Consider the following 23669-nt stretch of genomic DNA (forward strand, 5'->3'; position numbering starts at 1 on the left):
GTGGCGTAAAACCGTATAACGTCCGTTAATACGGTCATAACTTGTCTAGACACAGCCGGACACTCTTGTCATACGAAGTCTTGTGCACGCGCGGACTCGCACACAGGGAAACAAAGAGAGGTTCACAATTGGCTGAACATAAATGAGAGTCTTCGAGAGAAGAAGGATACTTCTGAGGTTCATTATGGAGAGAGCTCTCCATTAGGTTGCGGAGATTACCGAGGCTACCATGGCTGTTTCATCTGAGATGGCTAGGGACATTTGGGATCCCTTCTCTTCTATAGCATCATGCAGATATATCCTTGTTTCTTAGGAGCCCCCACCTTATAGTCTTCTCAAGATGAATTTCGATGATAGTATGTCTATTGGGGGAGACATAGTTGGAGTGACATTCATGATCAAAGACTAGTACTCTAGATTGGTCACTATCGGAGGACGTCGATCCTTCGAGATGTCAACTTTTGGAGAGGATCCAAGAGCAGCGTTGGAGGGGCTCTCCTATGCAAGATCGGTGCTTGAGGCAAGCTGCATCATTCTTGAGGGAGACTCAACTGAGATGGTTGAGCACATCCAAAAAAAAAAAATAGGGCGGAAGGCTGAGCATCCACGATATTCGGCGACTGTCGAGGAGTTGTTATCCTTTCAGGGCATCCACGTGCTCAAATAAAAATTAGTGGAGCAGCTGATTTAAAAAAATAAAAAAAAAGGAGGAGAGAGAGAGGTCCACTCCTTGGACGGACGGATGAGAGAGGGCCGCGCATTATTGTCCCGCCCGCGTCCCCCCGCCCCCCTCCCCCCTTCCCGACTCCGAGTTCGCTATCCAGTCCTCCCCCTCCGACATGCCAGTGGCAGCACGGTCGCCTCTCGTATCCGCCGTCCGGTCGAGGTCGGCGAGGGAGCACGAGAAGAGGAAGGAGGAGCGGGGAGTTATGGGGCACGTGCTCCGGGTGGTCCGGCGCGACCGGGAGTTCCTGACCCGGCGCTTCCGGTCCGTCTCCAAGGCTCTGGGCGATATCTTCTGGCTCCGGAACCTGGAAGATCCCCGGGCTCTTCATGCCTCTCGCCCTCCTGCCCATTGGCCCAAGATTTCTCACCCGCCAGGTCTCTCTTCCGGCTTTCCGGAGCTGTTTTCATTAGCTTATTAGGGTCCAAAAGAAATCTTCTAGCAGAACATGGCCCTTGTAGATCGAACCAAACAGAATTAGTCCCAGCAGTGGAGATTGGTATTAAGCTGTTTTCTTTAACTAGCTTTGGATAGTCCAGCCGGCGGCAGTTCTTAATGAAATCAGATGTATTGGTATGATTCGAAGCAACATAGAAGAAAGGGCATTGCTGGATAGCATTGAAGTTCCTTGTACAGTTGTACCATCATATACTTGGCGTTCAGGTGACCCGAATACCATCCTTAATAGTGCCATTATATCCTCCCGGCGTTCTCGAGCTTTTCTAATTAGCTAATTAGGGTCCAAAAAAAGCTTTGGGCAGAAGATGGCCCTTGTAACTTGAACCAACCAGAATTTGTCCCAGCATTAGAGATTTGTATTAAGCTGGTTTTTAAACTAACTTTGGATAATCCAACCGGCAGCAGTTCTTAACGCAATCAGATGTACTGGTACGATTCGAAGCAACATAGAAGAAAGGGCATTGCTAGTTAGCATTGAAGTTCCTTGTACCATCGCATACTTGGTGCTCAGGTGACCCGAATACCATTACACTAATAGTGGAGATGATGGACGACTACTGATGTTTACCCCCTAAATATAGTGCATCATTATATCCAATTCAATTAACTATTAAACTATCCATTTTTTGATTAGGCTGCCTCTCCATTAAAAATGAAAAATGCTTTCTTGGAGTCCTGTTTTACCACAGCAAAGCAGAGTGTGTTTTTTTTGTCAACTTTCCTGATCGATCTTTCTTACCAAATTGACAATTTGCTACTCGGTTGGTGTGACATCAAATGTTAGACAGGACTATGGGGAGTGGACTTGATGATGGCTGATCTAGAAGCCTTAAAGGTGTATGCTGGTTACATACAACTTGCTTCCAGAATTTGGTCTGTGCCTCTACCTGATCTATATGATCCGCAGAAGGTATCAGACTACTTCAACTGCCGGCCTCATGTCCTAGCATTCCGAATTATTGAGGTATTTGAAATGCTTCTTTGAATTATTGCCTTGTTTGCAAGTTAGGTTTGACCAAAAGCTTCGATAATTCAAGAGTTTATGATGGAGTTTAATAGTATTATGATGACAAAGTTTATTGCTTCTATTATTTCTATAAGTCGATATCTTTTTACGCGGCTATAGAATTAATCCGTTTTGGTCAACCCTGTTGGAAGAAATCATGCTACATCACCAATCACTTTACATGAAGACCACATGTTTTTGGTTCTGTTAAAAGAAATCGACCCGACAAATGTGAACATTGTGTTGGAGCTTAGATTCCTTCTGCCTTTTGTGCTCTGCATGGTGAGGAATAATATACTCAAATGAAGTTTATTCATCCAATTTTCTTTTTTTCTATATTGTACAAGCAACATTTTGAGATTCCATTTAGAAAGTGGATTTCCCTCTTCTATCAGAACTTGTAGTTTTGTTGCGAGGACTTGTGGGGGCATATGTTTACTCCTATATTGGTTATGCATTGGAGAGATCTTGGATATTTATACAAGGTCGAAAATCCACATAATACCTTGTAGCTAGCTCTTTTAGTTAAGCTCCTAGATTGTTACAAATGTTATTAGAGTGAATCCACCCCATAACCCATGTGGACTATGGCATACTGCAGCATGGGCCCTTTTAGGGCTCATCACGGACCGTTGCAAATGGTATCAGAGCGGATTTGGCCTATGGACTATGTGGACTAGGATACACCATAGCATGATTTTTTTTTGGAGTTGACTATGAGCCGATCATGGTGTTTGTGATTGGATTTGAACTCTTAGCATGATAAGGATATCAAGACTTAAACAAGGAGAATATGCGAGGACCCTTGTGGGCATGTCTTGGTCCCACAATGATTTTGTACTTGTGAGATCTTGGGCAATTATACAAAGCTAAAAAATCTAATTAATAATACCTTTCAGCTAGTCTTGTTGGTAAGGTCTTGGGTTGTTACATACATATTGAACAACAAAGACCATGTATCATAGCATAAGCCTATTAGATAGGATTTCTGCAGCATGTATTGTATTTCTCTAACATGGTGCATCTGTAGGTAGTCTCTTCATTTGCCCTTGTTGCCTTAAAAATGCAAATGTCAAGAAGTTTCAGCTTGAGTAGGCATGGTGTGAGCAGGGATGACAGCTTATACACTTCACAATACTATATTGGGCTGCTTCTGAAAGAATCATTTCTGAATCTTGGACCAACTTTTGTCAAAGGTTAGAGAGTTATTGAACAAAAATATTTTGCATTAAAGTTAAAAAGTTACCAACTGCAGAATGAATACTAAAATATAAATCTGCTTATGTTCTATTTGAATCTTCACCGTTTTTCATTGTATTTGCCGAATGCCAGGTTGCTAATTACATGTCTCTGCTAATATATGCAGTTGGGCAGTCCCTATCTACAAGACCAGACATAATCGGTTCAGAAATTTCTAAGGTCGGACAAAGCTAACTGATATTCTCTCCTGTACTACCGTTGAGCCATAATTGGGACATAGTGGTGATAGTTGTGTGGATCATTTTAACATAAGAAATCAACTAAGGCTTGGTTTTATTATGCATTTTCTCTTATCTCAGGCACTTTCTGAATTGCATGACAAAATTCCTCCTTTTCCAAGGGCAGTTGCAGTGAAGATTATCGAGGAAGAACTAGGATGCCCTGTAGATAGCATGTTTAGCTATATTTCTGATGAGCCTGTAGCTGCTGCGTCATTTGGCCAGGTAATACTGCGTTTGAAAATTTGCTCTTATCTGTTATTCGAAACAAAATAAGCATGTGGTTCACGACGATGTCCTCCCCTGATTAAAACCCAAGTTTCAAATCTTGGTTTGGGAGCATGCTGTGTTCAAGGATCTCAACTGAATTGTCTCAGTTCTGGTCCAAAAACCTGCAAAAGTAGTATTTGCTTATAATAATTACACATAATGGAAAAAGGGTTGCACAAAGCATCAGGAATCAGTTAGAAAACAAATAAATAAGAGATAAATTAATATCTCAAAACTATTTTGACAAGGTTTTCTTGATATCTAACATAGCCCTGGATCAGGTCAAGATTCTGACATGCCAAGTATGAAAAAATGTTTTATGCATGGATGATATGTTAACTAGGGGCATACACAAAATTACATGTCCCCCAAAAGGCATAATCTACCATACTAAGCAAGAGGTGTCTATGAACTAAGAAATGAATTAATATATGTGATGTAGGACAATATGGGGTGTCTTTACATGTGATGGTGGACCAAGAAGCATGGATTAGGGTTTGGGTGAAAGGATCAAGGGTTTCATGAAACAGGGATAAGGTTTTTGAAGTGTTTTCTTTTCAACGGTTAATGATAAATGGCAAGAATTCTAGTGGTCTCAAGGGATCAAAGTAGAGCAAAATAAACTGATTATAGATCCAAGTATAATCAGGTCTAAGATCAATTATCAACAATAAAAAACGAACAGCAATAATATGGGATAATAGGAAAAATAGAAGAGCAATAGTTGAAAGATAGAAGAACCAGAGGGAACAAGAAGAAGAAATAAAGAGAAAAATAAGAGAAGGAGAGGGAAGATAGCTGAACCTTGGCTTCTTTACTTTCTTTCCATCAAATCATGTCGTAAACCATCTCCCAAAAGAGAGGATTGCAGCCTTTATATAGACTCAAACCCTGATAATGTTAAATCTTGACCATTGATCTCGAAACAAGTCCTAGCCATCAGTTAAAATATAAGAAAAAATTTGCAAGACACAAAAGCCCCTAACAAGTTGCTCCTATGGTACCATGAATAGTTCTTAATACAGTATCATGAATAGTACCATGAACAGTACTTGCTACAATAATGCTACAGCAACTTGATATTAAAGACTTTTTGGACATTTCTAAAACTCTTTGATAAACATGGACTGTTTGGAGTTTGGATCTTTTAAATTTGTACTCTCCCACATCATTCTCTTCCGTGGATCTCCTCCTCGAGATCTTGACAATTTGTGTTCTTGTACTGGACCATTGGAACTTCACTGTCTGATGATAGATACCCACATAAGTTTCTCTCATAGTCACATTGTTGATAGGTTGTTCTAATGTCCATCGATTGACAATGAACAAGCTGTGGATCCTCTGTTTAGTGGCAATGTTTGATGAAACTAACATATCAATATGGAATGGATCTTTATATTGTTTGATTCCAATTGTGGATTCTTGAGTGATGACATGATTTTGCCATAAGTGCTCTGCTTATGGATGCCCATTGTTTTGAACTTTTGGTCTTGTCTTTAAGAAGTCTAATGAACAATCAACTACAATATTTTTATTTGACAAATCTTCATTCTTGATTGTAGGCTGTCCATGTGATGAAGCTTCAATTTTATATTCATGTCACAATGATTCTTCAGTTTTGCGAGTCTTGACCTGTGGTTTTGCCTCAATTTCTTCAATACCTAATGCTGCTGCTATTTTATGTATTGTAGCATTTGTTGACATCACATCATTACTGATAGATGTCACTTTTGTGTCCAACTTCCCAAAAATATTTTTCTTGTATTTTACATACTGGTGAAGATCATTCATTTTGAAACCCAACTCCTCATTTCATTAACATGTTAAAGGGGAAAGAAACAAGAAGCAAATAGAAAGAATATCAAGAAATAAAACAAGGTAGGACTGTTTAGCTCTGATACTAAAATTGATGCAGGACAATAGGGGACTAGATTTGTTTCTGGGCGATGTTGGACCTAGAAGCGATAGATTAGGGTTTTGGAAAAAGGATTTAGTGGCAAAAGGACCTAGGAGAGTTTTTTAAGGGCTACTAAAGTATGGAAAGAATTCTAGTAGTCTTAAGGATTGAGGTACAACAATATAAACTGATTAAAGATCCAAGTATAATCAGATCTAAGATCAGTTATCAATCATATAAAATAAATAGTAATAATATGGAATCATAAGGAAAATAGAAGAGCATAGTGCAAAGATAGAAGAACAAAAGGGAAGAAGAATAAGAAGAAAGAAAGAAAACATCAGAGAAGGGGAGGGAAGATAGCTGAACCTTGGCTTCTTTGCTTTCTTTCAATCAAATCATCTCGAAAACCATCTTGATAATCAGATCTCAAGATATAAACTCATAACCTTAGCAATGTTAAATTTTGACCCTTGAACTCAACAAATTCTAGCCATCAATTGAAATATAAGAAAAAAATTTCTAAAAGACATAAAAACCTTTATAAGTTGTTGCTACAGTACCATAAAAAATACCTACGAATGGTACTCTCTACAGTAATGTCACAACAACTTGAAATTAAGAACTTTTATACATTACTTAAACTGCTTGATAAAGCATGGACTGCTTGGATCCTTTACATCTGTACTCTCCCACATCAATATGCTAATGAGTTAAAACTTAAAACCATAAAAAAAATGATAGAAAATTTCTTAAAAATCTTCCTACGTCCACATATATGTTTTATTCTTCCCCCTTAATCTAACCCATGCTATGGTAATTGTATCATGCACATTATTTCCTATCATGGCTTGATCCATTGATCTTACATCTTGTCATATCATGTACAGTGTTCTTCTGTTAAACAAACACTACAGTGGTTGTAATTTGAAAAAGGTAACTTCTGCTGGATGCTGGGAAACACAGTAAGAACTCAATATAAAGGAATCCGTTGGACAACTTACCTACATATAAGACATTTTGATGAAACCCGATTGAGGCATTTATATTTGCTTCTGTCTGGCTACTGCCTCCATCATATTCATAGTTTGATTTTACCTGACTTCTGCATCCATCTAAACGTTGCTGGTGCCTTTGTATGGTCCTTGTTGCTGATGCTTCCCACTGCCAGCTTTCTCGCATTTGCCTCCGCTACAATAATTGCTGCTGCTGCTGGTATGTTGCTGCTACCTTACTATGGCCACTGCCACTGGTTGCTGCCCTCATTTAGTTGTCCTGAGCTCTGGCATCACAGATAAATGGTGTTAAACAGAAGTTCATGTTATCTTTGTAAAGCAAATAAAGGTAAAGGAAAATATAATGTTAAGTATGCCATGTTGGGGTGGGCCGGTGGGGGTGGTGGGTGGTGGGCTGGGTTTTACCAACATTAGCTACAGGTTGATTGAGTGGAAAGCATCTTATAAAACATAATGGAGAAAGGACGTATTACTATTTTATAAGCTTATCATCTTGATGTTACCAATTCGAAGTTGCTTGGCTGCCTTTTGCAACGTGTAATTCAGGTCTACCGAGGCTGTACACTTGATGGCAGTATTGTGGCTGTAAAAGTCCAGCGACCAGACTTGCTTCATGTGATTATGCGAGATATCTACATTTTACGTCTTGGGGTCAGTATTGACATGCATTGTAGATTTCATAACTTGCTTAATTTTGCGCTCTTTTTCTTTCTGCTCAAGTTGTTCTCTTCAAATGTTTTTATTTTAATTATTATTAACGAAACAACTGCTTGTGTTGTTCTAACAAGTTGCCTATATCATATAACAAAATTGCAATGTTAGTCAAAACTCCACTTTCATGTATATGTAGCTTCTACTTACGAACTAGTACTTTAGTTCATCTATGCTGCATAAAACCAATATTTATCACTTTTTCTGATTAATAACTCGAGGTTAACACTACCAAAGTAAGAAGAGGCTAAGGTAGAAGTACATGTGCCAAAATGACAATGACAATTTTTTTTTGTCATTTTTCTATAATATCATGAGTACTAAGTCTTTCATGAGGGTAGATAATGGGGATCATGATGGAATTCAAGTCCACAAAAGGCAAGCAAAGAAACATATGAACCTTTGGATTGACTTGGATGACCTGGTGGCACGATATGGGAACTTCATGAATATCATGGAATATCATTGGTGTTTGTCAAGTTTTATATCTTATTGTCATTTGTTTTTATATTTTAATTATAGTTTCTGTTTTAGCCATGCTTTGTTGAGTATAGTTTATTGTTTGAAAAGGACTGAATTAAGTGATTAGATTAGTCACATGTTTTATTAAAAAGTCAAGAGGTCATTTTAGGAATTACATAAGAGGCAGGTTACTGTACATGATAATGTGGCATGAATAGCAATGCTACAGTGCTGTGCCTTTTTAAGGCTTCTTTGTTTTAGGTTTTTTCATGAACATTGTGTGCAGAATTTTCATCAATGAAATCAAAGTTCTCTTTCTCTTTTCCCTGCATGTGAGGCCTGAAATATGGGTGTGAGGCCCTAGAAAGTGATTCCCTATCAAAACGGTGTGAGATCGGTTTGTTTTCTTTTCTTCCTTTTGGAAATTATCTTTTCGCTGCATTTATTTTTTTTCTCTTTTCTCTCGTTTTTGCCATATTGTAGCCTAAAACAAATACACTTCTACTTCTCTCGCAGTAGTTACTTTGTAGCCATCAATTAACACCTATTTCTGGCTTTGATCTGTCTAAAACCTGATTCATGTGTCCAATCAGATTTGGAACTTCTGCAGACCTGTAAGCCCTCCTTCTTTGGTTCTAGAAAACCTCGCTGTAAATCAGCATATCCTAAATCTAGTTCTTGGAGGGCATCAATGATCACTATAATCGAAAAGAAAATCTCTTAAATTGGGCTGTCGTACATGATCTACATGTTAAAAACAGGAAAAAGACTGGATCTGGACAGTGATTGCAGCGTATTCACCTACATGAATGAAGATCTATTGCTTTGCATTCTTCAAGAATTCTAGTAATTTTCAATACTTTTGTTGCAGGATCATATACTTCATTTGTGAAAAGCTGTTGCCAGAATCTGATTTCAGGAAGTGGCATTTAGGCATCTATATCAAGCATCTCCTTTGCATTAGAATATGTTGTAATTTGAGTCCTAATACTGGTAGTTTCTTAATTTTAATTTCAGATTACTATTTAGTGTCGCATAGAATCATATTTCAATTACTTACATTCATAGTATTTAAGCTTTGAAAGGTCTGGGTTAGGATTTATCATATTTGTGTGGCATTAATTATTAGGTTCGCTAGGGTTGTCTTGCATCAGCATGCCATTTTGTGACTTATACGGCTGAAGCTCAGTCAAAAGATAGGGCATCCTTCATCATGTTGTGGAACTGGGCTTCCTCAGTGGTGAACTTGTATTTAGGTAAAAAAGATTCATCATCTTGTTGTAGAATGTGGGCTTCCTTTTGAATATTGCTCAATTACCACAAGTCATTACTGAAGTAGCTAACCGTGTCACAATAAATTCTGTATTTGTAATTTTGAAGAAGTTGATCAACTCTAGGGAGCAAGCCTACTATTGACATGTACCAACTATACCGTATTGTGCAAGTAATGTATTTATATGGTATCAAGGTTCGGCTCGGCATATGAGTTGAATTGGTTCATACCATTCCAAACCAAGTGGAATTGTCTTGTACGTAGGGGTGGCAATCGGGTCGGGTTGGGTCAGATACGGATTGGGTTAAATGCGGGTCGGGTAAAAAATTTATCAACCCAAACCTGACCTATATATTAAACAAGTCAAAATTTTAAATCTGAATCCAACTTGTTTATTAAACAAATAACCCAACCCGACCCACATAACTATTTATTAAACAGTTTAAACAGGTTAAAAGAGTCAAACAAGTTTTTAACGAGTTAAATGGATTTAAAAAATGAGTCGGGTTAAATATGTTAGAAATAGGTTAATCAGATTTCAAATAGGTTAAACATGTTTTAAACAGGTTAAATAGGTTGGGTCATAACCCGATCCAATTATTAAACGAGTCAAAAAGGGTTAAACAGATTAAGGGTTTAAACCTAAATCTAACCTATTTAATAAACATGTTTAGACGGTTGACCCATTTATGATCCAAACCTGTTTATGTCAATTCTAAACCTGCTTAAAGCAGGTCGTTCGTAGATCAGGTTGACGGGTTGGGTCATAAATTGTCCCCTTTACTTGTACCTTTTGAAATTAGAGGTGCATACCATACCATATCATACTATACTAATCTATACTGTCCGGTTGCAGGCGGTACTATAATAAAAAGTGAGAAAAAGAGGGGGTCGGGATATTTCTTGGAATGTGGTGCATGCGGTACTTTACTAAAATGGTAACATACTATTATGGTACCTGGTACTAAGATTGCGAACCTTGCAAGAAAAATTTACATACCATTAGGGTAATTATCCTATCTATCATATGTAATTGTAGTTTATTCAAACTATTTTGGTTTATTTGCATCCGGAAGCAAAATGATTGCAGACATATGTTATTGAAAATATGGGATAAACATAATGTATAACGGCTACATCTGATGGCACTAAATGAGTTCTAATTGAACAAATAATTGCTAACAGCTTGGTGCAAATTGCAAAATGAGGGCTGGCATGGGTTTAGGATCTTTGAAGATATGACATTCATATCTTTAGGTTAATGGTTATCACTAATTTGGAGTGGTTGGAGGGTGTACCAGCCAGCGACCGGTTCAGCATAGTACAAGTATTTGCTATGCCGTTTTAGGAAGTACCGAAAATAGGAAGAGAGGAGAAGAGGGAGGAAAGGAGGGAGGAAGGGGTAGGAGCTTCTAAACCCAAACCAAGCAAGAGAGAGAGAAACAAAAAGGGAGAGAGGAAGGGAGAGGGACCGAGGAAGGGGGAGGGTCGCTAGCTTACTGGTGAGAGGGAGCGAGTAGTAATGGCCATCAATATGAACGGTGGAGTGGGGATTGCGAGCGGCCGGGGAGGTGGGGGGGGCGCTCCAAACCATCATGAGCATCAGAGGTTTGGGGGAGGGGGGTCGATCGAGTCTTCTTTTTTTTTTTGAGTTGATAGGGGCATCAATCGACTCGCACTTTTGAGCAAATAATTGGCGCTGAAGACTCAGACCTGCCAACTCAAATGGGCTGAAGGCTGAACTGTTGAATGTGTGGCACAACCCGAATTGACCGGTTCGGCATAGTTTGGCAATTCTTGAATAAAAAAAAGAATATTTTTTATATATCTAGAAAGGCTTCCTCATTGAATTTTTTTGAAATAAAATTCAGAAAAGGACAGATTCTTCAAGAGGATTCTGCATAAATCATTCTACTCAAAGCATTCTAGTTGGAATACTTTGTTGGTGCATTTGGGATATTTGAAACACACATATTTTAAAAGTATTAAAAAGAAACCAAAAATTGATCTCAAGGTTGTTATTCTTGTTGGAATGTAGCATATTACTTTAATTTAATGCAGCTAGATAAGAAATTGCAAGAATATTTGCTTTGGATATCTAGAAAAGGTTGCCTCATTGATAAGTTCTGTCAGCTTCCTCTCATAGAGTGTCCTTCATTGGTGCAACTGGAATATCCAAAACATATCTTTTGGTTGAAGATTTAAAGAGAAAGCACAAACTATGTTAGGATTGTTATTCTTGTTGGAAGGTATCATAAACTTTTAATTTAATCAATGCAGCTAGCATTTTTGAGGAAGGTAGCAAAAAGACAGAGTGATCTTAGTCTCTATGCTGATGAGCTTGGCAAAGGTTTAGTTGGCGAGTTGGATTACACAAAAGAAGCTGCAAATGCCTCTGAGTTTTTGGTATTTATATGCTAATGATTATTTATAGGTTTTCAATATAATAAGTTTTTTTTCCACTAATGATTTTTTTCTAGATTTTCAGTATAATATGTTTTTCCCCTCTCCCTCATGATTATCATATCTATGTTCTACAGGAAGCTCATTCCCAATATTCATTTATATCGGTTCCAAAAGTTCTTAGAAAATTAACCAGAAAGAGAGTTTTAACTATGGAGTGGATGATAGGTGAAAATCCAAATAACTTACTTATGCTATCCAGGGGATCTGGTCAAGGAGGTAATCATTACTCAGAGAGGATAAAATTGGAGGCCAAAACATGCATTCTTGATCTGGTGTGCACTGATTACTAGTAGAATTACTTTCTCCATTTCCATAACATCTATGTTAACATAATTGATTATAATTTGTGCATGTATTCATGTGCATGATACACTATGTCACCATGAGCTTGACTAGCATCCGCATGCCATGATTTTATCTGCTCTCATGCCCCGTAATAAATATAAGTCAAATGGTGATGTTTTTTCGTCATCTTCTGTCATAAGAAGAGGATGTATACGATGTACTTTCTACTATCTTTGAAAAGTCAACACAGTAGGTCTCAAAATCTGATTTTTTTAGGATTAGCTGGATTCGGTCTGCTGATTTGCTTAGTTGTATCTAAAATACACTGACTTTTAATTTGCAGATCAAACGAAGCTTTTCTTTATTTTTTATTTAAAATAAAATCAAAAGTCTTGTCATTTTGTATTGTGCAATAAGATATGCCATCTTGGTACTGGACCCCGTACCAGTACGAATCTATTACTATGTCAGTATGCCTGGTATGGGGGTTAGTTGGGCGTATCGATACTTGGTATGCCCCTCATACTGTATACCGATTCGATACTGGTACGATATGATATGGTTGGTACACACCGGTACCAACTGGTACGGCATTTCTTGTTTTACAATTTATTTGTACATCTTTTTCCTCTTCTAGTTGTGTTATTTGGCCTTGATCGAGACTAAAATTTTTAAACTTGCAACCTCAGATGAAGAAAACCTTCTTTTTTTTTCCAATTATATTTGAAGTATCTATCAACATATATTTTATTCCCTCCGATATACTTTCTTTGTTTTTCTTTTAGAAAAATTCTTCCTCCCCTTATTTTCATTTTTCTAGTCAATAAGTAAAAATTTCTAGAAATATGGAGTAAGATATACATATTTTACTTGTCGAACTTCAAATTTCATCTTTAACTTCATGCTTATTCTTTTTACTGCTCAACTTCATGGTATGTGTAATTTTTTAATGAAATCAAGCATAGTTACTTTTTTCAATATTTGAAAACTTATTGTTTTAGGAGTTATACATTTATTTCTATCCTGAAACAAAGTATGCATGCCATTTAAGTCCTGTCTCAGAGTTCAGGCTGTTAATTGTTGGTTAATTGCAATGGATCTTTCTATTTTACTAATGTACGTGGGTCCAACTTGTGGAAAAAAGAAAAATAGAAAATTGTATGGGATTGCTTCAAATTTAGACCCTTTCTTATTGCATGCGTGGTTATATGTGGGTTGTTAAGTGACTTTGCATTTTTTTTTTTTGGTCTACTTATGATAAGGGAGGCAAGATGCCACCCTGTATTTTATTACTGAAAGAGAGTGACTATGCAAATGTAGGTGCCTCTGTTTTGTCATTCTCTGCTTATGACTACTACCATTTAACTCTTCTAAGTTTTCAGAGTTCAGGCTGTTAATTGTTGGTTAATTGCAATGGATCTTTCTATTTTACTAATGTACGTGGGTCCAACTTGTGGAAAAAAGAAAAATAGAAAATTGTATGGGATTGCTTCAAATTTAGACCCTTTCGTATTGCATGCGTGGTTATATGTGGGTTGTTAAGTGACTTTGCATTTTTTTTTTTTTGTCTACTTATGATAAGGGAGGCAAGATGCCACCCTGTATTTTATTACTGAAAGAGAGTGACCATGCAAATGTAGGTGCCTCTGTTTTGTCATTCTCTGCTTATGACTACTACCATTTAACTTTTTTAAGTTCTTATAGTGAATCTGGTTAGAAAATCATGCATTTTCTTGGTGTAGATTCTTAGGAGATAAAACTTGAAACATGATCTCTGTTTTAGTATTTTTAATCAATCTCCATTTTACTCAGATTAGATAGCACAATCCAAATGAGCATAGCAGTTGAATAATTTCTCTATTTCAAATATCAAGGTTCCTCACAGTCAGGTTCAATGCAATTGTCCCCTATTAGTGGAGTACCCCTCTTCCTGATTAGGGTTTGAGGACAGCAATGGCTTGATGAACCGCTCCATTCACCCCATGTTGACCATGAAGTTTGCTTAAAGTCAGATTGGAAAAAGAGCGTATCAAAAAGTTAAATTCTGATCTGAGCAGGCTCGATAGAGGGAATACCCCAACCCTGAGAATTGGGACCTGGTCTTCCCATCCTAGTTGACATCCTAGCAAAATTTGTCTGTTGATAGCTGATGAACCTGGGGATCCCTTCCCGGAACCCATATGTGTTTCCATAGATCTTACAGTCGCAGGTTTGTTCGCAAGCAAATCATACCCATATTATTTCTAAACTCATTTTCTCAGTGATTCTAAACAAATCATACCCATATGTGTTTCCATAGAAAGTCTGTGTAATTTAAAAATTCTCATACAGGTTGGGATGATATGTAACTGAATACTGAATAGTGAATTCTTATGAATTTCTATTTTATTTAGTCTAAAATAAATTATATGTATTCCCTCTAGTTGAGTTGAAAATGATTAAACCAAGATATTGATATTTAGTCTATACTTTTTTAATACTGACATTCTCCTTCAAACCCAATATATCTATTAGTTTTGTTAATTTTTTGGAAGATGGATTCTGATCAATTAATTTATCTATGCAACCCAATAACCATGCTATTTCATGTTTGTGTCAATTTAAGGTTAATAAAGGAGTGGAAGCTACACTAGTTCAACTTTTTGATACAGGCCTATTACATGCTGATCCTCATCCCGGGAACTTGCGTTATACACCTGAAGGATGTATTGGGTATGACAAACTTGTTTCATTCATGAGATATGCAATTCTTAGTTTCATTTGTGAAACAAAAATAATGGAGATGCCTTTAGTTGCATCATATCCAGTTGTGCACAAGAAGATTCACTTCAGCTGCTGAAAGATGCAGTAGTTCATTGGAATGACTCGGCATCTGCTCCTCTGCTTCGAAGTGAAATTGTTTTTCATGTTCTCTCTGTTTCTTTAAGAAGTGCGAATTGTTAATTTTTACCTAACTTTTTAGGTTTCTTGATTTTGGTTTGCTTTGTCGGATGGAGAAGAAACATCAGCTTGCTATGCTTGCTTTCATAGTGCACATAGTAAATGGAGACTGGGGTGCGCTTGTTTATGATTTGACTGAGATGGATATTGTTAGGCCCGGAACCAATCTACATCGTGTGAAAATGGTATTCCATTCATTACCAAATTTCTTTTTTCATCTTTTTAACTGAACATCTTAGCAAGGTGCTAAAAGAAGACCAGTTTGTTGTAGCATGTGCTTACATGCGACTTGTAGTAAGTGGTATGATAAAAGAGGGACAAAGTAGAGAACAAAAGGAAATGACCTAAATGGGAAACTATAATATTAAACTGCAAGCATCTAAGAGGGAGAAAAAAAGGCCATAAAAGAAGTGCTACAAGATAACATACCTGAATACATAGTTTACTCCTTTTCACGCATTCACTGAGATCACCGTGTGTTTTGATAGAGAAAACGACAAAAAGCTTAAAATTGGCTTATTTTTCCTTGCACACATTTATAGATATCTTAGCAGCAAGAGAAATACAAATGAACTTCGTAATTTCTTCTGATTATATCACCACTTGCCAGTTGGACAAAATTATCTTTTACAGAGTGTTCTTTAATTAGAGCTATGATTTGTAGCTGGTGTTCATGGGAAAAGGCTTGGATGATGATGATGGAATGCCTTTGTTGGCATCAGCTCTTATAAAACATAATTTCTCTGTTAAATTGGTTATAGGTTGCTTAGGAAGTGAATTTCAATTACTGATCATTAACTATATGATCCAAGGATGTCTTAATTTTACATAGTAATGATGGTTAAAAGGTTTGTGATGAGGAGGAAGACTCCTGGAAAAATAAGCAAATGATTAAATTTAAATTCCAAAAAGGTTCCGTACAAAGTGTGATGCAAGGTCCGCCGTATCGGTACCGGTGGCGTTCCGGATTGATACGAAACCGGTCCCGTACCGGTGGCGTACCGGTCCGAACCGGTGGCGTATCGGTCCGAACCGGTCCCGTACCGGTTCTTCAACAATAAATTACCGGTACCGGATTTCACGCTGATCCGGTACCGGATTTCACGCTGATCCGGTACCAGATTTCACGCTGATCCGGTACCGGTCCCAGGCCGGACCGGTACGTACCGGCCGGTACAGACCGGTACGGCAGACCATATGACATAGGCTAAATTTAGCATGGAGATCGGCACAGTAGCGTACTCCAGATAATAATGCAGACAAACAGTTGTGCAAATGATCTGCATCATACTATACTTTATTTTTTCATTCCTCTGTAGTTTTTATGAAAATATATGCTCAATATGTTTTCTTGCCTTTCCTTAATGTCCCAGGATTTGGAAGAGGCCTTGGATGAGGTAGTCTTCAATGATGGAATACCTGACATCAAGTTTAGTAGGGTGAGTATTTGACCTATATGTTACTTGTATAAGTTGTTTTAAATTTTCGTAGTAACAAAATAGTTTCAACTTTTTTCTTCTCTTCTACAGTCATGACACCGTGCTATTTTATCATTCATGTGGTGTCATGTGAATTATTATTGTTATGTTAGGATGGAATGTCAGCTAAGGTCTTGTATCCATATCGATCAAGGTTCTGAAAGTGCATGTATGAGGACATTAGATTCTGGGCTGGAATCATGAATTAGACTAAAACAGCATGACACTATTGTAGGTTCTTTTACTTAACACTGGAAGCTAAAAGAAGCAAGAATATATGGCATAACTCATTTGTTTAGATCAAACAAGTATTAGAATATTAGAGTGACAAGGATGATAACATCCTTAAAATGTTTTACAGCACAAAACATCCAAATATAAGGCACCACCATAACATGTGTGTGACTTCTACACTTACCATCTAATACAGTTTCCTTTTCACCAAACATCATGCTCTTTTTTTAATTTTACCTTTAGAATTAAAATTTAGTTTTAATCCGTTTTTATTGAAACCTATGTTACATGAAATGAAACCAGAAATACTTTGGCTTGAGGAACAACCAACACATGGCCCAAAACCAAAATTTATACCTTGAATTTCATTCATGTGCTTGTTTTGGTAACACTGGTTTTAACTATCATACCCAGTTATTCTTTTAAAACTCAAATTTGTTGCTACTTTAACAAACATCTAGAAATAGCATGCACTAATTGGTTTTTTGGGAAATCAAAATTTAAAGATTTGTACACCTGTAAGGCTGTAACAATAAATAAAAAGTTGGGGCTTGAAGCCAATCATCGGTGAAGGCTTATTACCATAGAAAACACCCCCATCTATGCACAAGCAGCTCTTATACTTGCCATTGCTTTTGCCCACATGAAAACATTTCATCAATATACCGATTCAATATGCCTTTTTCTGATTACCCATCTAATAAGTTCATTTGGCTTTTCGATCATAACTACTTTCCACATCCACAAAAATCATGTGCAGCCTTTTCTTTCTATGAATATTATATTCATTATTTACCTGAGATAATTATATTCTTGGCATGATGTTAAATTGGTATTCTGAGTTGATATTACTTATTATTTTTAACCTTTTTTTTTTTCTGAACACCCTTTAAAATAGCTTGACGTCATGACTCACAAATTTATATATTGTTCTTATATATTAATTTTGTTGTGCATTTTTTCTTCATTTATATAGTATCCTGTCACTTGTAGGATCTCATGAGATAGATTCCTCTATTTTGTTTGCTCCACTCATTTTCAAATGATGATCTGTTACTTCAGCATGCTGATACAATGATTGTTATGCAACAATAATAAGTCATCTGATATACAACCTGCATAATCATTTTCATTCTTGATTTAGATATCAGCATACACAACACAGATTTTACTTAATTGTTTGAAAAAAAGATATTTGTCTGTTCTGGTGGCCAACAGTTACCCATGTTTTGCAGGTTCTAGGTAAAATTTGGTCCATAGCACTTAAGTATCAATTCCGTATGCCACCATATTATACATTGATCTTGCGCTCTCTAGCTTCCCTGGAAGGTTAGCTTATTCTATTCCCGTGTTGGCATGCACAGTGCACACATGTGTGACAACCACATGCATCACATAAATACATGTGCATGGCATGCACACTCAAATTATTATGTTTATAAGATTGTTTATAGTTGTTTTCATCATCAGGATTGGCACTGGCTGCAGATCAAAATTTTAAGACATTTCAATCTGCATACCCTTATGTTGTCCAGAAACTTCTTTATGATAATTCAGCTTCTACGAGGAGAATCTTATACTCGGTATACCTTTTTCTTTTTTCTGTTTGGTGCCTCTAGATTTATTTAACTTGGGTTTCTGCTTTTTATTGTTATTCTTCAATTATCTTTTACCTGTACTACTCCAAGTATGGTTTTATTTCACACCTTATTAGGGGTGCAAATGGGTCGGGTCGGATCCTGAGTGATCCCGATCTGATCCGGTTTTTTGTTCGGGTCCTAATTTTGAACCCAGACCTGATCCAGTTGAAGATTGGGTCGGGTCGAGTCGGGTCCGGGTCGGATTTGGATCGGGTTCGGGTCCGAATCGGATCCATTTTTTTTGAAAAAAATTTAGGCAAATTTAATTTGGTCATATCATAATTATGAGGTGCTGGGTGACCCATGACTCGAAAGACTTGCAATTGACCTCCGGTCAGAACAGATGACCCATGACTTACTAACTAAGTCGGCCTACAAGCCAATTTCATATCACACTAATTTTTATCTATATGACTGATTGGACGGAACTTGGTGTCTCCCAGCTCCCCTCTCACGAGGACAAAAAAAATCCCAGACCTTCTTCCAAAATCCAGTTCCATTGCAGAAAACTGGCACATGACCCATATTCAGTTCAGTGTTCCCTCACTTCCTCCCTGCAAAAGTAAAAAAAAACAAAAACCAAAAAACAGAACGAAAAAAAAAAGACAGCTACCGAGACACCAGAGGTATCAACAGTGTAATAGATCGAGAGAGAATCCTGATGGACCAATAGTGCCACGACCTACACACACACAAGAAAAAACTCTCTTTTGCTTTCCCCCCTCTCTCTCTCTTCGGGTCCATTCGGGTCTGTCCGGTAAACCCAGACCTGACCCAAAAAATGATTCGGGTCCAATTTTAGAACTCGATCCGGATCCGCGGGTCCTAAAATTCGGATCGGGTCGGGTCTATGCGGGTCGGGTCTCGGGTCGACCCGACCCATTTGCAACCTTACACCTTATTGATGTTTCACAGGGAACATTTTTTTTAATTAAACAATAAGATTGTCAGCATTCTCTTTAGCGTGGCTTGACAATAGAGTAAAAACCACAATATCAAAGCATGCCGTACCGGCCTGAATCGGACGGTACAGGGCATACCGTATCATATTGGTTTGATACCGGTATCCAGTATGGGTGGCATATGGATACTCAGTATACCAAAAAAATATTCTGTATCGTAGCGTACCAATATTATGCTAGTGTGGTACCGATATAGGGTCCGGTACCGAGACGGCGAACCTTGCACAATATTTTTCATTGTCATGTTTTATGCTTCTTTGCCAATAGATTTGAAACATGCTCCTCATTTAAAAAGCACTTCTTTTTTCAGTTATGTAGATATTACATTATGTATGCTTTGGTGCATAGCATCAGAAAATAACCACTTACATATAATAAATATAGATAGAGAATTTGGATAATGTTACTAGAGCTTAACCATAAAGGCAATTTTACAGAATGAAAGGAAAAAAACAATGTGTGAAATATATGAAGAAATTTCGCTAGAAAAAGAAATAATATGGGTTCATTGGGATGAGAAGAGAGCATCGAGATGGAATGATACTAATAAACATAGACTTGATTTAACATGGAAGAGCAGATTGTATAGGAAATGAAGATACCTGCTGGGTAAGAATTTGGTGATTGGTATATTGTAGGAGATAGAATATTTGAGTTTGCGATAATATGTAATTTAGGAGTTACATTCTATAAGATGAGAATTGGGCACTTAGATAATTCTAAAGCTGGTAAAGTTTGTTAAAAGCATATGCTCTCTCTTCTGGAATATGGAGTGCATGGGTCGTTAAAAGACATTAGGTTAGTGGTTGTTTTGCAGGTGGATCTCCCTCCCTTTCTCTCAAAAAAGACATTAGTCAGTGGTAGTTGATGCAGGTTTTAAGCCCATAGCTTAATGCTTTAGCTATTTCATGACATAAAATACTTAACGGGTGTGTGCATAAAAAAGAATCAAGAAAGAATGTACTTAAAGCTATCTACTTGAAGAGGAAAAGCTAGAGGTTGAATGATGTCAAAAATGGAGTAGAATGTAGACATAGTTGTGATGAAAGTAATGAAGGCTTTTGTTATCCTCTTTTTAGATGAAGTTATATTCCTTTAAGAAACCTAATGACTTTGAATATTATCTATATCAAGACTTTAAGTACCGACCAGTACCAGGCATATCTTACTATACCATTAGGGAACTAGTACTTGGCATGCTCCCTATATTAGGGAAAATTCTAGAGTTAGTAGGGGGCTTGGTTGCAAGTTCCAAAGTGCTGGCCATATATTTTTTTTCTGTTTTATGCGGCTCAAAAGACGTATCTTAACCTCATGCTATTTGTATATGGATGTGGTTCCTTGTTGATGAAATGGTTAGATCTCTACATTGGGATATGAGTGTTCATCTCTAAATATGTTGATATAGTTCACCGAGTCTTCCAACTGAAATTGATTCATTCTGTACCTTCATGTCCTGTTGGTAAATATTCTGCATAGAGAAACAGTAGGCTTACAATTTTCGATGCTCCCCATGTAGGTTGTCTTCAACAAAAGGAGGGAATTCCAGTGGAAATTTTTTTTGCTGTTTCTGAGAATAGGTTCAATGAGGTAAGCTGTGATATTTTTCTCAATAAACCTTGTGGAAGAATACATGATTGTTCCTCTTAATTTGATGACAATTTACTAGCACAAAGCAATAAGCTTTCTACAGAACTTTTGTTTTTTTTCTGCTTCCTTAGCAAAAGATTACTCAGCACTGAAGGTTTTCAACTACAGAAATGAAAACTGCAATGTGCTACCGCAATTTATTTCATTTAATAAGCTCACTTTTAAGGATGAAATATGTTGAGGACATGGTGGCTTTGGTATCCAAATTAGAGAAATACTAGCATTCTGGAGTTCTGCTCTGAACGAGTTTAAGCAGAAGACTTTGAATATTACGTACTCCAAAAATTTGTACTTATTCCTAGAGATATCACTGCCCTGCTTACTTGCATAGGATACTCTATCATTGTCAGCTCCTTATCCTTAACTTACAAGCCTATTCCTGTCTTTAAGTTGTGTGTTAAGGTTCGATTACTGTAATAGATGGATGTCAACCAGGTACCAAACTTATGTAGAATTTTTTTGGTCAAATATGGGCAAAAGAGGTGTTGCCACTAAGTCTGAATTGATAGGAAGTAGAGCATACTGTCATCAGTAAAGCAGTTTGATGTGCAACTGGGTAGCAACGCCCCAAGATAACACTGGACTTGAGAAGTTCTAGAAGAAATATAAAAAGACAAAACAGATATGTGGGACTGCATTTTTCAGAAAAATTATATGCTAAAGAGCCAAATTAAAGGACTGTATGATACCCTGTCATTGTTAGGGGAAAAATCTTTAGTTTTTTCCTCTAACTGAAAAATTTCTGTAAAAATATTTTAGGGATACAAGCTGCATTAAGTTATTTTCTACAGAAGTATTGAGATATGAACATAGATACTTTGAAGACCATCTCACATATAAAATTTTGATTCTATGTTACTTCGTGTATTGATTTCTTGAGGAAAGATTTGGGAGACTTCTTATATTGATTTCACTTGATCATAACATCAGATATCTTGTTTTTGTTTCACCTTGATTTTATTCTTACAAGCCAGGAACTTACTTGTATCCTATATGCTGCATGCAGAAATGGTACAAATGTGCATAACATGTTACTCACCTGCAAATCCTCTGCATACAGTCAAAATGTTCGAGAGGGGGTCTTTGAAGTTGCAAATCTAATCTTGCAGCTCTTACCATCAAAGGATGGTATCGTCCTAAGAAGACTTCTGATGACTGCGGTATGTGTTGTGACCTATACATGACCACACATCCATGTTAGTCACTGTTGTGGGAGTTTGCAAGCTTGGAAATCAGATTTGTCATATTTTATCTCAATGTGGCTGTTCTGTTTCCTTTCCCCTACATTATATTTTAGAGCATATAACACATAAACTAGAAACCTGTACACATGCATATATGAACTTCAAAATGCAAATAAGAAAGGGATAACATGGGAAAGAGCTCTAACAAGGGCAAACAATAAAGACCACAGCATGGTATTTACTAAAAATAAATGTGCAGCCTGTTTTTCTGAAGTGTGAATTGATTTGTTGTAATATGTTAAATAGAACTATAAAAGATATATAAAATTTAAATACAAGTGTCCAGATGAAGCGTACTGACATTCTCAAACATGAAAAGTTTCAGTATCTTTTTATATCCTGTATAATCATCTACAGAATGTAAGTGAGGATAAAGTTGATGAGTTAAGTGAGGATAATCATCTAGGTAGTTCAGTAGCCACTGCAACTTCATAGCAGAATGCTTGATTTATAACAATGAAGCACAAGTAGGCAAATGATCTCAAAGGTAGAGGGCATCAGGCAATCTTGCAAAAGATGCATGTAATTATTGTCAGCTTTGCCATCCTAGATCTTTCTATTTTCAGAATTTGGAAGTCTGAGCTTGCCGGTCGCTTGTTCGTAGCCATGCAAGTTGTCCACTTTGTGTTTAATGCATTTGTTAATCAGGTATTGAAGGAGGCTTAGACTAACCTGGTGCTTCTTCCATTGAACAGGATGCAACATCCTTAACTGGAGCAATGATTTCTAAAGATGCAACCTTCATCCGTCAACATCTTAGCTGGGCTATTGCTGATATAATCTGCCACTGGATGATTAAGGCTGTTGGATGGAATGAAGCACTAGGCCAGCATAATCATCAAGTGATTGTGGTGAAAGGACAGCAAGAGAGGCAAATGGACCTACCACCTGCACCTTCTACACATGTCTTGCAGAAAGTCCTAAGTGACCGCCGGATGAAAGTAATATTTTACAAGGTGCTGCACGATGTAAGAGGAGATCCCATATTGATGCTCAGGTTGTCTTGGAGTTCCTTCACAATCTTTGTGACAGCTGCAGCACTTGCACTGCATCGTTTTCTTGTCTACTGCTTAGGGGCACTCTTTACCTCTGTATCATTTGTACCGAGGCATGTTGCTGTCATGTAGTAAGCTATTGGAAAAATAGAGGAAAACCGACTCTTAGTGGTTACAAAAATGAAAGATTTCTTTATGTGCACCTTAACTGTATGGACAACTATAGGTAGACGATCAAGCCCTCTGATATAGATAGAAGGTGATATGATTGGAAGATTAAAGTAAGGGACCAGTAAATCTGGCTGACAAAATAATTTGAACGGATATTTACTGATCCACTCCCTGTCATCATGTTAACCCATGTGGGACTTGCATTCGAAGCTGAGATAAGCGGCAATATTGGTTGTTATATTGGTTGTTATCATACCTGCTGGATCATGATTAGGCGTCCAATGTCTATAGAACAAAAGAGGAGGAAA

General features: G+C 37.2%; 1 protein-coding gene across 6 annotated transcripts; it reads left to right on the forward strand.

Moving 5' to 3' along the window:
* Positions 1-613: 613 nt before the first annotated feature.
* ATATH8 (Protein kinase superfamily protein) lies at positions 614-23392 on the forward strand. Of its 6 annotated transcripts, none has more exons than XM_008809075.6 (16): positions 625-1101; positions 1972-2147; positions 3220-3385; positions 3556-3608; positions 3749-3892; positions 7397-7501; positions 11577-11702; positions 11837-12034; positions 14653-14759; positions 15010-15172; positions 16361-16426; positions 17935-18028; positions 18170-18282; positions 20821-20891; positions 21958-22111; positions 22891-23392. In XM_008809075.6, exons 1-16 carry the CDS (start codon positions 840-842, stop codon positions 23320-23322), a joined length of 2430 nt encoding a protein of 809 aa, XP_008807297.5. In that variant the 5' UTR covers positions 625-839; the 3' UTR covers positions 23323-23392. The 6 variants fall into 6 exon arrangements, 5 of the variants coding, with proteins under 5 accessions (XP_038971213.3, XP_038971216.3, XP_038971214.3 ...); XM_088706138.2 differs by having other exon boundaries at positions 733-1387; XM_039115285.3 differs by lacking the exon at positions 11837-12034 and having other exon boundaries at positions 614-1101.
* Positions 23393-23669: the final 277 nt, after the last annotated feature.

This window comes from Phoenix dactylifera, chromosome 10 (assembly GCF_051530095.1).
Source record: "Phoenix dactylifera cultivar Ajwa chromosome 10, Ajwa_hap1_PhDact_Kaust_v1.1, whole genome shotgun sequence".
NCBI classification, from domain to species: Eukaryota; Viridiplantae; Streptophyta; class Magnoliopsida; order Arecales; family Arecaceae; genus Phoenix; species Phoenix dactylifera.